General features: G+C 49.3%; 1 protein-coding gene across 1 annotated transcript; it reads right to left on the bottom strand.

Annotated features, from left to right (window-relative positions):
• Positions 1-698: 698 nt before the first annotated feature.
• Positions 699-14089, bottom strand: IVD (isovaleryl-CoA dehydrogenase). The gene is made up of 12 exons (XM_019725490.3): positions 13875-14089; positions 12805-12894; positions 12520-12571; positions 10380-10549; positions 7851-7944; positions 7509-7645; positions 6127-6223; positions 5142-5235; positions 4566-4647; positions 3946-4050; positions 3774-3846; positions 699-3043 (listed from the first exon to the last, which is right to left on the bottom strand). The coding sequence occupies exons 1-12, from the start codon at positions 14025-14027 to the stop codon at positions 2910-2912; spliced, it is 1281 nt and encodes a 426-aa protein (XP_019581049.2). The 5' UTR covers positions 14028-14089; the 3' UTR covers positions 699-2909.
• Positions 14090-15529: the final 1440 nt, after the last annotated feature.

Raw genomic sequence — 15529 nt, 5'->3', positions numbered from 1 at the left:
AGGTACGTGAACTGGGCGCCCCTCCCCAGCCCCCACGCCGCATTGACACCAGCTCTGGCTCCACCCAGCGCCTGGGCGGGGCTGGCTTGCCCGCCCCGCCGTTTGCTTGCTTGCCCTGGGCAACTCACCTTACCGGTCTCCTGGAATGCGGGCTTGTGTAACCTCGTGTCCCGCACCGAGTTGTCGCGAACATCAAGGAGCTAATATGTCAAAACGAGACTTGAGAGGGCTGTGCAGGGAAGGGATTACCAATACTAGATTACGTGGGTTTAGAATTAGGTCTCTGGGGAAGTGTCCTCCAGGCCCCAGGTCAGTTGTTTTAATAGGTTTCCTGTGCTTCAGAATCAATTACCCCTGGAGATGTGATTAGGTCTGGGGCAGATTCGGGAATCTGCATTTCTTACAGGTTGCCAAATTCTGATAAAGTGTGTACCCAGACCACACTTGGAGAACCATTTCCATAGCTTCTGTTACCATCCCATAAGGCAAGCAGTAGGAAAACAGGGATGGCAGTCAACAGGGGAGCTCCGCTGCTAGTATGACCTGCCTATAACTGGAGTGGACTTAGAGGCAGCCTCAGGAAGGAGCAGGGGTGGTAGCTGTTTTATAGTTGCACAATGCATGTAAACAACCAGAATCTCCCCCAAGAACCAAAGTGGAAGTGCCCTCTGCCCATCCATTCATGACTCAGGCTACACTTTCTTTGTTCTGTTTGGCTTTATTTCATTATTATTATTTTTAACAGGACTTTATTGGGGAACAGTGTGTACTTCCAGGATTTTTTCCAAGTCAAGGTGTTGTCCTTTCAGTCTTAGTTGTGGAGGGCGCAGCTCAGCTCCAGGTTCAGTTGCCCGTTGTTAGCTGCAGTGGGCACAGCCCACCATCATTTGCGGGAGGTGAACCGGCAACCTTGTGGTTGAGAGTACGCGCTCCAACCAACTGTGCCATCTAGGAACTCAGCGGCAGCTCAAGCTCAAGGTGCCTGTTCAATCTTAGTTGCAGGGGGTGCAGCCCACCATCCCTTGCGGGAATCGAGCAGTAGAACCAGCAACCTTGTGGGTGAGAGTCCACTGGCCCATGTGGGAATCGAACCAGCAGCCTTCGGCGTTAGGAGCATGGAGCTCCAACCGCCTGAGCCACCTGGCCGGCCCTTGGCTTTATTTTTAAACATAGCAATTTCACATATAGCATCAGAACAGTAACTTTTTCCCCAAGTTGGTGGCAGAGCTGACTAGACAAACCATCCGATCCTGTCACATTCTGAATGTCTCCAGGCTGGTTGTTCTAGCCACACACTAAAGGCAGCAAGGCTACCATTTTAGCCACATTCACCTCCAACATAGCAGGAGGCAGGGAGGGGAAGTGAAGGGACAGTCCCACAAGCCCTGGGTCTTCTGCTCAGGTTGGAACTGTGCTGGGGTAGGTACAAGAGCACTTGCCTACAGACCAGGAGCAAAAGTCAGAAGACATACTCCTGGGCTGAGAGCCAAGAAAAACAGTTCTCTTTTTTAGGGATCTTAGATGGGGCTGGAATAACCCACACGTTCTTCTCTGTTCCACCCAGGCAGCTGTGCAGTGGAGCCCCAGGTTGGCATTCTCAGAACCCCCATCTCTCGTGATCTGAATTATACCTCGAATTCTGACCTTGGGAAAATCAAATTATCTTGACCTTTTAAAAAACATGGGGATGGTTTCCAGAAATGTATGAGTTTCCTTCTAGCTCTAAAACTCTTACCACTCTGGTCTCCCTCACTCCTTTAAAAATCCCTGGGAGATCTGAGAAAGAGGCAGCGACCTCCTCTCTCCTAAGGACTGATTCCACACCTTTGTCACCCTTCACCAGTGAGCAGACTGGAAGGCAGGGGCAGGACCTGGACCAGCCAGTCTCAAAGACATGGGGCTGGAGCCAGACAGGCGGCAGTAGCAAGTCTATTGCTTCTCCCCAAAAACAGCAGTGTAGAAGCAGATGGGTTTGCTGCATAATATGTTTAATACAAAATGGCAGCAGCCACTGTGCAGCTGTAACAAAAGTAGCCATAGGATATCCAGAGAAATGTCCACAGGCAGCCTTGGCTGGAGCCAAGTCAGACAACTCGCCAGACAACTCAGGCCTGCTGCCCATTCAGCTGTGGGCTGTCACATGGCCAAGACTAGATGATGGCGGTGGCAGAGCAGTGCCAAAGGGATCAAAGGTGCTGCCACAGAGGCCAGCATCTGAACATTCACAAGCATGCTGGCCTCTGTCCCACAGAGGACTCTGGGTGGCACAGGTGTTCTGAGATGCCTATTCCCAGAGCTATACCTCATCACGGTGAGATTTCAGCCCTACAGCATGAAGCCCTACAGGCTAGAAGGGCTGCTGCAGCGGGGTACCTGATCACAGGCTGCTGGAGGCTGATGAAAATTGGCAGAAACAAAGGTTTTGGGGTTTTCTTCCCCCTGAAAGAGGCTACCAGGTTCAAATAAATGGAGAGGGGCAACGTTTCTGGTGTACTTGAGCAGAGAACTCTCTGCCAGAGGCTTGCTTAAGAAAAAGGGGTGGCCACCTGCCTGCCCTAAGGTGACCCATCTGGGAAGTAGAGGGAGTCAGGGTTGGAAGTCAGAGAGCAAGAGCATAGAGTCCCCAAAACCCATCCCAACCAGCTCCAGAAAAGCCACTGTGCTTCCTGCCAAGTCCATTTTAACCCACTGAATGCTCTTCCTGGGCTGGCGGGCTGGCTGGTGTGGCTCTGAGGCCCACAGTGGTTTGGTAGCTGTTATGGAGAACTCAACCTCATACAGAGGCCAGATGACTAGTTCAAGAAGGGCAGCCGAGCAGCAGGGCCTGCCTCGGGCAAGGCAGTAGAGTTGTGACACCTCTACTTCCAAAGGCCTCTAGGTGTTGGGAGGAGAGGTGAGAGGTCTTGGAGTTAGTGGAAGTCTGCGTTGAAGGCTCTGCCGATGACCAGCCGCCTTACCTCACTGGTCCCAGCCCCAATTTCATATAGCTTGGCATCTCGCAGAAAGCGGCCCATGGGAAAGTCATTGATGTAGCCATTGCCACCTGCAGCCGGGGTTTAGGGAGAGAAGAAATGACAACAGGAAAAATGATAGGCAGTTGGCAAAACAAGGGAAGCAACAGAAGGCCAAGAATATATAAACAGGCCAGAGGAGGAGAGACGGATTAAACAGAAACAGCAAAAGATGGCTAGAAGGAGCGGTGTAGGGAACACCTAGTTGGGAGGTGGGTGGACAGGGGCTGGAAGGCCATCTAGAGTGTGGAAGATAGCAGGCAGGAAGAGGGACGACCACTGGCAGACATGGAGAAGCGAGACAAGGAGATACTGCATAGCACTTACTGGTGCCAGGCCCAGAGAGGGAAAGTAATTTGCACAAGTCACAAAGCCTGTCAGTGGCAGAGCCAGGATTCAAACCTAGGCCATCTGGCTTGAGTCTGTGCTCTTAACTACTGTGCAGCATTGACACAAGACTGTCCCACCTCTGAGGCATCTCTCTCTGCCCACTTCCCAGTGTCCACAGGACGAGGCGGAACTTGGCGAGAGAGGATGAGAGGAGGGCATTGCTGAAAGTAGTGGAAACTTAATGGCCTCTGTAAGTTGTATTCTCATTTACTTTTCCTTGTCCTCCTAGTAACTAGGAGCCTAATGGCATCAGCTCTACTGCAGCTAGCTGAAGCTCAGAGTGAGGGGTGAGGAGGAAACCTCCTTCCAGAGGCAGCCACAGACTCTGGGAGCAAGGCGCAGTCCTGGGGTGGGGGGTGGGGAGCCACTCACCAAGACACTGAATGCCGTCCAGGGCCACCTGTGTGGCACATTCTGCTGCGTAAAGAATCACACCCGCGCAGTCCTGTGGGAGGAAAGCCCTGGTCAGCAGGGCTCTGCAAAGGCCATGCAGACAGCAAGTCCCAGCAGCTGGCCCACTGCCTTCTCCGGGACTGGCCCTTACCTTGGTAATGCAGTGGCCCTCATCACAGGCCTTGGCGACATTGTAGACGTACTGCCGACTTGCCATGAGGCGGGTGTACATGTCAGCCATTTTCCCCTGCATCAGCTGGGCACAAAGGGAGGTCACAAGTCAACATGCTAGAGCCACATGCCTCTCAGAAACTCTCCCTAGTTACCAAAAGTAGGTCAACAGTAGCAACCTGACAGCCAGGAATGGGGACATCAGGGCACAGAGAGGAGATGGGACTTGCCTAGGATCACAGAGATAGATGGTAGCGGGTGTGGAAATGCAGCTGGAGGGTTGCCGCTGCACCCTGAACGGCCCTCCACCCACCACCACCCTCATCAATGTCCTGCAGTGTCTTCAGACCAGAAAGTGTGACTAAAAATGCCACTCCCTTTCCCCCAGGCCTCCCCGCAACCTGCACGCTTCATCCTTTACTCTTATTGCCTAGTTCATTCATCTCAAATAGGAAGTGAGCTGACATGTGATGAGCTTCCTGACAACTTTCAAAGCCAGGTAACATGCCGAGGAAGCTTGTCTGACAAGCATTCGAACACATTTTGCTGGGGAAGGATAGTAAATGGCACGTGTACACTGCAGCAAAGCATTCCACTCACCTGGAAGTGGCCGATCTTCTGGCCAAAGGCTTCCCTCACGTGAAGATAGGGAATGGTGTGGTCGAGGACGGCCTGCATGATCCTGTGGGAAGGAGAAAGACCCGGGGGCAGTGCCTCACTATTCCTCCACTGCCAGTTGGGGTAGCAAAATACCAGTGTGGGAAGCCCTGAGGGGACAGCTCAGTGAGACAAGGAGCTGGAGTTCTAGGGAGGAGAAATGGAGCGTGAGGACATTTGTCACCCCTGCTTAGTCGCTGCACTGATTGTCCAGGATTTGTGCCCCTTCCCCTGAGATCAGACAGAATGGCAGGACCCCTGCATAGAGGGGCCTCAGAGCCCGGGCGTCCTGTTTCACAACACAAGTAACAGAGTATTGCTCCTCAGGCCTTTTCTCTATTACCTAATGATCTTTCCCTTCAATGTGAAATTACACATTTAGGAGGAGGTTTTCTTCCTTCAAGAGAGAAGGCGCCTCTGCCAGGAGGCAGCCCTCCTTGGCTCACAAGGGGATGGCTGCAGCTGCTGTTTGTGAGGGTACCACTTGCCAAGGAGTCCAAAAGCTCAGCTCATACTCACCCAAGGGGCCCACCAGCCAGTACCAGCCGCTCCAGGTCCAGCCCACTCATTAGCACGTAGACGCCCTTACCTTGATGGCCCAAGATGTTGTCAGCTGCCGGGAGAAATGCTGGTCAGAGGGAAGAGGGCTATCTACAGACTCTCTTTTATAAAAGCTACTAGGTTTGGTACCATGGCTCCCACACGAGGCACAAAAATATGTCACCTGACCTTCAACTAGGGTTCCGGTGAGAGAAAAGGATGGAGTTTACCACTTCCAACCAGAAGTGGAGCTTGCTAGATGGACACCCCCACTCCGTAAGACCAGACACAAAGGCCCGATCCTTAGATCCTCCCCTTTTCTTCCTTCACTGCCTTGGATGGGAAAGAAGAAAAGCTAATGTGGTCTAGAAGTCATCCAACCCCTTCCTAGTTCTTTTTACATCTGTGTGCATAATTACTTTTTTCTCCAGGTTGATTCTGCTCTGGTCCAGTATCACCCACCCCCTCCCCTCCAAGGGTGGTCCATGAAAGAATCTTCGTCTAAGAGACGAGCTATTCAGCCCTAGTGACAAACTGCTGAGCGCCTCTCCACCCCAGAAGCCAGGACCCCGGATGGCCTTGGAGTTTTTTGTGCTGACAAAGAAGGGTCTGTACTGGTTTTTTAGTATCATCAGTGAATACCTCACACACGCTGTCCAGGGAACCGTACAAACAAGGATGTCTGAAGGACATTAGTGGGCAAGGGCAGATCTTACCTTTCTACTCCAGAGACTGGAATCCAATCCATACTGCAGCCACAGTCAGGCACACAGGAAAAATAGCTGCCCAACAGGCCCCCAGCCCCACACGTATGGGCCAGTGGGAAGGACAGCAGTGGCAGGCCCACTGTCTAGCCGTTAAGTCATTGATAAGCTAACAGTGGGGAGCCTCTGTAACCCAAAGATGGGCTTTCTCAGCTTATGAAGGGGTCAGGACAGGGGCTCATCCTTTCTCAAAGACTCACCAGGAACCTTGCAGTCTTCAAAAATTAGCTCACAGGTGTTAGAGCCCCTCATCCCCAGCTTGTCCAGCTTCTTGGAGGTGCTGAACCCAGGCATACTCTTTACAGAAACAGAAAGTGACCTTGATTACAGACCTGGCCCCAAGGGGGCCTAGTAAAGGGAAGACCCCTGAGCAACGCCCACCTTCGCATCGAGTTCCTCTACTCGCACGACAGGCCAGCATCCTACTCCCTGAGCCCCGACCCTGTGCACAACTGCTCCACTCCTGGAAGCTCCAGCCCTAACACCCCACCCTAACCCCAGCCTCCTCTGCTGCTAGCCTGCGTTCTCACGGGAGCAGTTCTCCCAAACACCCGATCTCTGGGGTCCTCCTGACCCTTCTTGGCTTTCTTTCCTCAGGGAAATCACTTCCAAGACACTCTCATCAGCCCATTCAATTCCTTTGCCCCCTTGTTCTTCTGTCATCTGTACCTAATTGAGTCTCATCCAGAATCCATTCAACTACCTGTGTGCTTTGACCTGGACTAATTAGAGGCAGTGTGCATTGTCAAGTGCCCAGCTGAGTGCACGTGTTGCTCCCCTCACCTCCTGGCTGATGAGAGTGGCGCCACACGATCTTGAGATTTCTGATCTTAGCCAGGCCCTTTGGGCTACTCACTTCTCATGTCCTCCAATTGTAGTCAGCTCCTCTCCCCGTCTCCCTAGGGAGGGTACTGCAAACCTCTACGACGCTCTACCAACTCCCCCACCCCACGGTCCCCAGCCCTGCAATGCCTGGCCTCCCACCTCAAGGTCATCAAGCAGAGGTTCCTCCCTCATCACCTGTATCCAGCCTTATCTCTTCTCCCTCAACTCTCCATTGTGTTTTGCTCACTTACTCCCACACATCACAAGTTTTCCCTCTCCTATTTTCCTTTCTCTTTACCAAAAATTTGCTCAGTTCTCGCTCATTCTTAAAAACAAACTCAAACTCCCAATTTTTTATTCTAACTCCTGCTCTATCTCCCTCTTGATTTTATTGTCAAGATTCGGAAGGTGCGGTCTTTATTCAGTCTCCACTCCCAGCTTAGTCTCCCATCGCTGCTCTCAGCAGCCCCCCCCCCCCGCCATGACATCCGATTGTCAAGTCCAGTTATCTCCTTTCAGTCCTCATCTTCTTGGCCCCCTTTGTGTGGCCGGCTCCACCAATCTCAGACTTGACCCATCCTCCCTGGACTCCACTTTTTGGCCACACTCCTTTAAGCCTGCTCTTGCCTCACACCCACCGCAGGGAGCCTTAGCAGAGCACACAATGACCGTGTTTGCGATCACGGTTGAAGGGATCTATCTTTGACACCGCTGTCAGGAGACAAAAAGTTCCTGCCGTGCAATCCCCTCTACTCACCTTCTCCACGATGAAGGCCGTGATGCCACGAGAAGCTGGCACAGCACCCAGATCTGTCTTGGCATAGACAACAAGGACGTCAGCATCAGGGCCATTGGTGATCCAGAACTTGTTGCCATTCAGGACATAGTGATCTCCTGAGAACAGGAATTTGGCTACTTACTCCGTCTGTGTTGGCTCATCTCAGCCAGTTGTCCACAGACCTGCTGCTAAGCAGAAAGCTGCCCAGCTGGGAAACAGTTCTGGAAACCCAGCAGAGGTGGCCACCCAGTGATTGCTTCCTTAGCCTGAGAAAGTCCGTCCCTCTGCCCGTTTCAGCTTCCAAGTCAAGAGAGGACTCACCTTTCTTTTCTGCTTTTAGCTTCATGGAGACGACGTCAGAGCCAGCATTGGGCTCACTCATGGCCAGGGCTCCGATGTACTCACCGCTGATTAGCTGTAAGGAAAACCCCAAAGGGTCTGGTTATGACTTCAGAAGTACCTAGAGGAGCTCACAGATACTTCTTGCCTGTTCATATGACACCCCTTCAAATTTCCCTCCAGACCAGGGTATTGGTAAAGTGCTATAAGAGAAGCCCAGTATCTACAAGGCTGAAAAATCTCTCTCCTTTTCCCATTCCCTTTGCAAGCAAAGCAAGTTCTAGTCTTCCATGATTTTTTGCCTTTTGTGGAACTCGTGAAATATTTCTTTGCTTTTTAAATTGACCTTTGTGTTCAGTTGCTTCACCTCAAAAATAGAGGAAACCACTCTGACCTCACCTGATACAGAAACATAATTAGATAGGTAAGAAAAACTAGGGAGCGTCTATTCCACCATTTCATTACAAGGTATCGTTATTTAGCTAATTTGCCATTCTACCTGCATCAATAGGCTGCATAGAAAGAAACCAGTAATACAGTTTTCAGTACGTTATATCTTTTTAAAAATTATTTTTATTAGTTTCAGGTGTATAAAACAACATAATGATTAGATATTGACACACCTCACAAATAACCCCAACAAGCCTACCCATCTGACACTGTACGTAGTTATTACAATACCACTGACCATATTTCCTATGCTGTACTTTACATCCTATGAATATATATATATATAAATTATAGTTGACCTTCAGTACATTATTTCTAATTAGACCAAGTCAAAAATTTCTCAGGGCCAGCCCGGTGCCTCAGGCAGTTAGAGCTCCGTGCTCCTAACTCTGAAGGCTGCAGGTTTGATTCCCACATGGGCCAGTGGGCTCTCAACCACAAGGTTGCCAGTTCAATTCCTCAAGTCCCACAGGGATGGTGGGCAGCGCCCCCTGCAACTAAGATTAAACATGGCACCTTGAGCTGAGCTGCCGCTGAGCTCCTGGATGGCTCAGTTGGTTGGAACGCGTCCTCTCAACCACAAGGTTGCCAGTTCAACTCCCACAAGGGATGGTGGGCTGCGCCCCCTGCAACTAGCAACAGCAACTGGACCTGGAGTTGAGCTGCGCCCTCCACAACTAAGACTGAAAGGACAACAACTTGAAGCTGAACGGCACCCTCCACAACTAAGATGGAAAGGACAACAACTTGACTTGGGGAAAAAAAAAAAAAAAGTCCTGGAAGTACACACTGTTCCCCAATAAAGTCCTGTTCCCCTTCCCCAGTAAAATCTTAAAAAGAAAAAAAAAATTTCATCTTAATGCAGGTTAAGATAAAATAAACAAACAAAATACTTGGCACTGGATTTAATGGAGAGCCCTAAATATTTTTCTCAAGATGGAAATAGCTTTATTGTTTTTCTTTTCCTGATTTATTGATAAAATTAAAGACTTCATTGAATGTGAAAAGTAATAGGACAGCTGTCTTAGAGAGTTGTCTGATAGTTAATAATCTTTAAATAGTGAAAAATATTATTTTTATATTATACTGATATGAAGCACAGGCTAATTCCAGTGGGAGGTGATTTGCTTTTCTCTTGCACGATCTATAAAAATGCTTAGTAAGAAAATGCCAAATACAAATAAGATTTCAAGATATTAAAATAGACTGTTTTGGAAAATAAACACTTTAGCAGGACTCAGCTACCTGAAAAAAGTGACATGATAATAAAAATGCTGTTTTATTACTAGTCATTCCCGTAGTCTTAAAGAACCCCCCATACCAGCTAGCGATGTGCCCTTGAGCAAGGAATTTAACATCTCTATCTTCAGTATTCCTATGTTTATCCTAAAAATGGGAACTACACTAGCAATGCCGCAGGTTTTTGTTCAAATAATAAACATTTGTAAAGCCCCTAGCAACTGTCCCAGGAACAGTAAGTGCAGAATGCCATCTTTCAAGGCTCCTTTCAGCTGGTGAACCTTCTCCATGGCTTTCCCTGTCTTCTCAGACAGATTTTCTTCATTTGTATTCATATAGCACTTTTTGGACCTCTGATTCAGTATGCCATATTACGATTACTCATTTCTATCCCCCCTTCCTGATCATCTGTGAGTTCTTTGAGGGCAAGGATAGTATGGTTAATTACTTTCTGTATCTCTGGCATGAAGCAAGGTCCTGGTGTAACTAAGTGATCAGCAAGTATTATTGCATTGAATTTTTAATGGTTGTCATCACACTAGATCCAAAAGGACACTTATAATGTTAGTTTTCTGTTTCTTAAAGTGCTTTCTGAAAATGGTGTCCAGTGAGCAACTCAGGAGGTCTGGCCCTATTTTTAAGGGTTTTGACTGAAGTATTTGAAAGCAACGCCCTGACCCCTTCCTAAAGTAACCATATCTGGCTCGGGCAGCATGCTACAGAAGACAAGTGTGACCTGCCCTCGCCAGTGGCGAAGGGTGCCTTGCCGTCGGTGGTTGCACAGTGACATCAGGGTATATCTCTCCATTCCCATTTCCTCACCTTGGGGAGGTACTTCTCCTTCTGGGCCTCATTTCCATTGCGCACAATTTGGTTGATGCAGAGATTGGAGTGGGCACCATAACTGAGTCCCACCGCTGCAGAAACTCGGGATATCTCCTCCATCACCAGCACGTGTTCCAGGTAGCCCAGGCCAGAGCCGCCATACTGGACTGGGAGTGGAAGTTGTAATGGGGAGTGGAAAAGGCAGTCCACATTAAACCAGGACATTGATAGGAACCTTACATTTATTGACAGCAGAGAAACACCCTGGTCGCCCCTATTCCAAGTTGCCCCAGCAAAGTCAACAGGTCGATGCCATGGGCTCTGTTTACGAATATGCAGAACTGGTTTTGTCTGCTGCCTCTGTCAGCGGAAGTGTGGTTCACTCCAGTCACTGCAACTCCTGCTTTATCCCAGAGAGACCTCTTAATGAAGACAAGAGAACCTGAGTATCCACTATTTGGAAGTGCAGAGGCAGATGAATAAATGAAGAAGAGGACCTGGAGTTTAACCAAGAAACACAAAGAGGGAGGATCAAAGCACTAAGAATACATACAAAGCAAAGGACATGTGTGTGTAAAAGGCCTGAGGAAGGTGAGATTTTCATAGCATAAGTTTGGACCTCAAGAAGCACGATTATCAAACCAACATGTTGTACACCTTAAACGTACACATTGTTATATATCAATATACCTCAATGAAAAAAGTTAAAAAAAAAAAAAAGACAAGATTAGTAACAGAGGACAGGAGAGCCACAGCCTGAGAGAAAAAAATCCAGTGGGCAGTGCAACAGAGGGCAGAAAAAATGCTGGTAGGGAATTTCAGAACTGCTCATAAAAACTGCTTTTTCCTTAGTAGCAGATTTAAAATCAACGTGGCTGGGTCATCTGGTACCAACCCCCTGGCCTGCTATTTGGGTAGACCCTGGTGAGACCGTCTGCACACATGTTCACTCTGACCAAGAAGTCAGACTTATCCAAGGCCCTAGGGGAAAGTTGACCCGACCTCTGCAATTCCAGGAAGGAAAGCCCAAAGGTGAGTGACACTGGAAAAAGCCACCAGGACAACCATGTGGAAACCAGAACTCATATCTGGCTTTCTTTTTGAGGTTCCCCCTTGAAAGGGTTTTCATCTGACTTCTAACTGCCTCTCTTTTCCATTAAATACCATCTGATTCAGAAGCATACGCTCTATGAGGGTTCATAAACCCCTAAGACACAGTGGAAGAAGGAGCCTTGTTTGGGAGTTCCCACTGGCCTTCCCCTACCATTTTTCCATTAAGGTGGTCTAAATTTTAAGTGGTTTCATTTTATCATTAGTCATGATATAACGTTCTGTGATAAGCTCAAATCCCAGAACTGTCTCCGAAGTGGTGAGGGGAAGATGTAAGAAGTGTATTGTATTTAGCTCTATTCCAATGCCCAATGAATACAGGCCGAAGCAGGGTATTCCATCCAGGCTTTGGCTGGTGAGGCCACTGGCTCATCTATTTACTGGCACTGCAAGCTAGGCTGGGCCTCTCCTTCAGAGGCCAACATTTAAACCAGAGCCCACCAGCTTCCTGCCCTTTATCCCTGGAAATAGGTGGTAAGACCCACAGGGGATTTAGGGCAGGCCCAGGGAGAGCCTATTAAACACATCATCTGGCCACCTTATGTGGAGGCTCAGACAGGCACCCCTCTCCTTCACACCACCATCTGCTCCCAAACGAGCTCCAGGGCCAAGCTATGGGCAGAGGACACGGGTAGTCTCCATAGGGACACACCTGTCTTGAGTAGTCCTGCCTGGATGCTACTGGTAGGGCAGAGCTTAGGGATTAAGGGAGACAGTAAGACTGAGGTACTAAGACAGCTCCAGGATCACCTGGGGGAGCGATTAAGCATGCTGAGTTCAAGAGTCTGAATGATCCTGATCCAAGTGGACCACAAAAGCCTACTCTCTGCCTTATCAGTGTCACTGCCTAAAGAAATAGAAGGCTGTATTCTGGGCTGACAGTCCATGGGTGCTTTCTCAGATCCAAGAGGGAGGAAGTGCTGGGTTTCTTTGAGCATAATCTTTCCCCTCCTGTCTTGCTTCTTTTGGGACCGGTGTTAAAGGGCCTTCGAGAAAAGTTCTCTCTAGGGCAAGAAACTATACTCACCAGGGGCTGTGATGCCTAGAACTCCCAGATTCCCCAGCTGCTTCCAAAACTCCTGCCAACAGAATGAAGTGAGCACAGTGAGTTGTGAGAAGGCAGCCCGTCACAGGTGCCTGGACACCTGGAACAGGAAATCCAAATGCTTCACAGAAACGGGCTGCATACTTAGGGAGGTTTCATTTACCGGAAGACTGGGAGCCCTTCCAGGTAGCTGTGCAACTCCCAGACCAGCCCCACCTAGCTCCTCGACTGCCCCCCTGTCCCTCCAGTGTGGGCCTCAGAACTCACTCGAAGGTCCTTGAATTCATTGATGCGATCAATCTCCTGGGCTTGGGAGGCTAAGTGCTCCTGAAGGAACTTAGACATGGTCTGACGAAGCTAGAGGGAAAGGTGGACAGATTGAAATAGTACATTATTGCCACTGAGGACAGCATCTCCACCACTGAGGATACATTCAGGGAAACAGTCCACAAGTAACTTCACCAAACAGCATCCGACAGAAACTTAGAGGACCACTAGTTTATGCTTCCTTGGAGATGATTTTCACCCCTTTTTCTTGAGGTCCTCAGACTAGACAGCTTGAAGATTATTTTTTAAATACCAGTCCCCTACATAAAATCATTCCGTAGCTTTCCACTGAACTTACTATTACTAGAAGGCCCTGCATGAGCTGACCCTTCCAGCCTTCCCCAGTACTGTCCCCTGCCCCCACTTACTGTGCTCCAGCCCCAACCCCTTCTGTTCCAGGTGCATTACAGGTTCTTTTCTAAACGCTGGCTAAAAGAGATTAGAAACTCCTCTTGACAGGAAAGTTTGAGGAGTAGGATGGAACCCTTTCTGTTCAAGGTGATTTTAAAGCTCTGTCGGCTGACTGTAAACCCAGGTGGTCTTTGGAGTTCCGGGAGGCGTAGGCACAGGAGAATCCTGTTTCCCGGGAAATCTGTCCAAGTGAACAGTCTCCTTCTCCTGAAAGGGCTCTAGTTCGGCTCCACTTGTAATAGCATGTTTCATGTATTTTGTTCAACTTCTTGCTCTAACTCAGTGGGGTCAAATTACACTGTGCATTTCAAAACCCCGGACGTGTGTATTCGAAAAAGATTTCTTGGGGACGATAATTAACCAGGTTTGAGAACCACAGCCTTAGATAGTGTTCAGGTGAAAGGGGACTTCAGACAGATTGAGGGCCCTTTTGCCACATAGAGGTGACTCCTATCTTTCACTCCTCATTTAACTCCGGCAGCCGGGCACACGCCACGGCTGGGTGGGCGCTGGGCAGAAGAGCGCCGAGGCGACCACGAAGCAGGACGGTGGGGCCGGGCCAGGAGGCGTTGGGGTCGGAAGGGGGTCGAGCTCCCTACCTGCTTCTGCTCCGAGCTTAGCCCGTTGATCGCATCATCCACGGGCAACAGAGAGTGGGCCCGCTGGGAAACGAGGCCTGCGAGCGGCGACAGCGATGCCCGAAGCCTCCAGCTTGCAACGCGCCGTCCCAGGAACCAAGCCGTAGTCGCCATCTCTGCGTTGCAACGGAGCGGGAGCCGCAGCTGCGAGGAGCTAGCTCTCTGGGCTCCACCAATCCCGGGCTTCGCTGCCCACGACCGTCTGCGAGGGTGGGTCTCCAGCAGCCTATCACCCCTCAGCAGCCCGCGGAAGGCCGCGCTGCCCTTGGCCAAGACGCGAGCCAATCAGTGGTGACCTCTGCCGGCTGACATCGCTTGGGCGGCTGTGCCTGCCGGGGCTCGGAACCTGCTGGCACAAACGCTAGGTTAGGTCTTTAAGTCGAATAACCAGAAAAGTGCCCTGTTCTTTGAATCGAGGATATAGTATCTTCCCTGCGTTGTAATAGCAGTCCCTAAATGCAGACGTCTATCTCTGTGGGAAATCACGTGTTAAAACAGCAAACGGAAAACTCCCCAAATGCCCAGTGTTTGGGAATAAATTGTTAAGGCAAATCTGGGATAACTCAGACTGGGAAAGTAGGCTCGCTCTAGTGAGCACACGGATTATAACTCAGTAAAATTTGCTTTATTATGTAAGAGGGTTTGTTGAGTTTTGATTCGAGTTTTATGCAAAAGGGGCTGCTGTCTTCCAAATTATTTAATTACAATAATAACAGGACTTTTTTTTTTTTTTTTTTAAACGGGGGTGGTGCGGGTTGGCGTGGGAGATGGAGAAAGGAAGAGTGGTGTGTGATGGAATTAGGCTGATGGAATGCAGCCGCCATCCCCTTACCCCCGTCACTATTTTTCTCCTTCTCTGTGGTGGGCCAATGCCCTTGAGCAGTTCATCTCAGGTAGTTCAGTGCCCTAAACCCAACGACTAAGCCTAAGCATAGCAGTCCCAGTACCTAACTGGGAGTTTGGATAAGTTTCTTGGGTCTTTTCTGTCTCTATTATCTACAAAATGAAAACAATACCACCCACTGCAAGGCTGTTAGGAATAAAGGAGATTGCTTTTTTTCCCCATTCTTTTTTCTTCTTCTAAGAATTTCTGTTTTTTGTTTGTTTTTAAGATTTTATTGGGGAAGGGAAACAGGACTTTACTGGGGAACAGTGTGGACTTTTTCCAAGTCATTATCCTTTCAATCTTAGTTGTGGAGAGCACAGCTCAGGTGCAGTTGCCAGTTGTTAGTTGCAGGGGGCACAGTCCACCATCCCTTGCAGGAGTCAAGGCAACCTTGTGGTTGAGAGCCCACTGGCCCCTGTGGGAATCGAACCGGCAGCCTTCGGAATTAGGATCATGGAGCTCTAACCGCCTGAGCCACCGGGCCGCCCAGTATTGGCTTTTGTTATTTAACTTCTGTATCACCTACATATTTTGCTTTACTAAATAGACTGCAAGCATCTTTGAAGTTAAGAATGTCATGCTCCCTGAAAGTTTCCTACAGCATCTAGTAAAGTGGAAGGTGCAGATCACTATTTGCTGAGTTTATGTATGACTTTTTTCAGGCTCCAGATCAGAGTAAGCACCCAGAACACTGCCACATGTATAAAAGGCAGATGGAACAGCAGAGGTC

This window comes from Rhinolophus sinicus, chromosome 3, assembly GCF_057876585.1.
Source record: "Rhinolophus sinicus isolate RSI-liver-muscle chromosome 3, RSI-T2T, whole genome shotgun sequence".
Classification (NCBI taxonomy): Eukaryota; Metazoa; Chordata; class Mammalia; order Chiroptera; family Rhinolophidae; genus Rhinolophus; species Rhinolophus sinicus.
Note: the sequence above shows the minus strand (reverse complement) of the source record. Positions and strands in the feature narration are given on the sequence as shown.

Coding starts and splice junctions, on each gene's coding strand:
- IVD (XM_019725490.3), bottom strand. CDS start 14,027: ATGGCGACTACGGCTTGGTTCCTGGGACGGCGCGTTGCAAGCTGGAGG. Junction 6,224..7,508: donor CGGCCTTCATCGTGGAGAAG/GTGAGTAGAGGG, acceptor GTTTCTGTAAAG/AGTATGCCTGGGTTCAGCAC. Junction 5,236..6,126: donor TGAAGACTGCAAGGTTCCTG/GTGAGTCTTTGA, acceptor TTCTCCCGGCAG/CTGACAACATCTTGGGCCAT.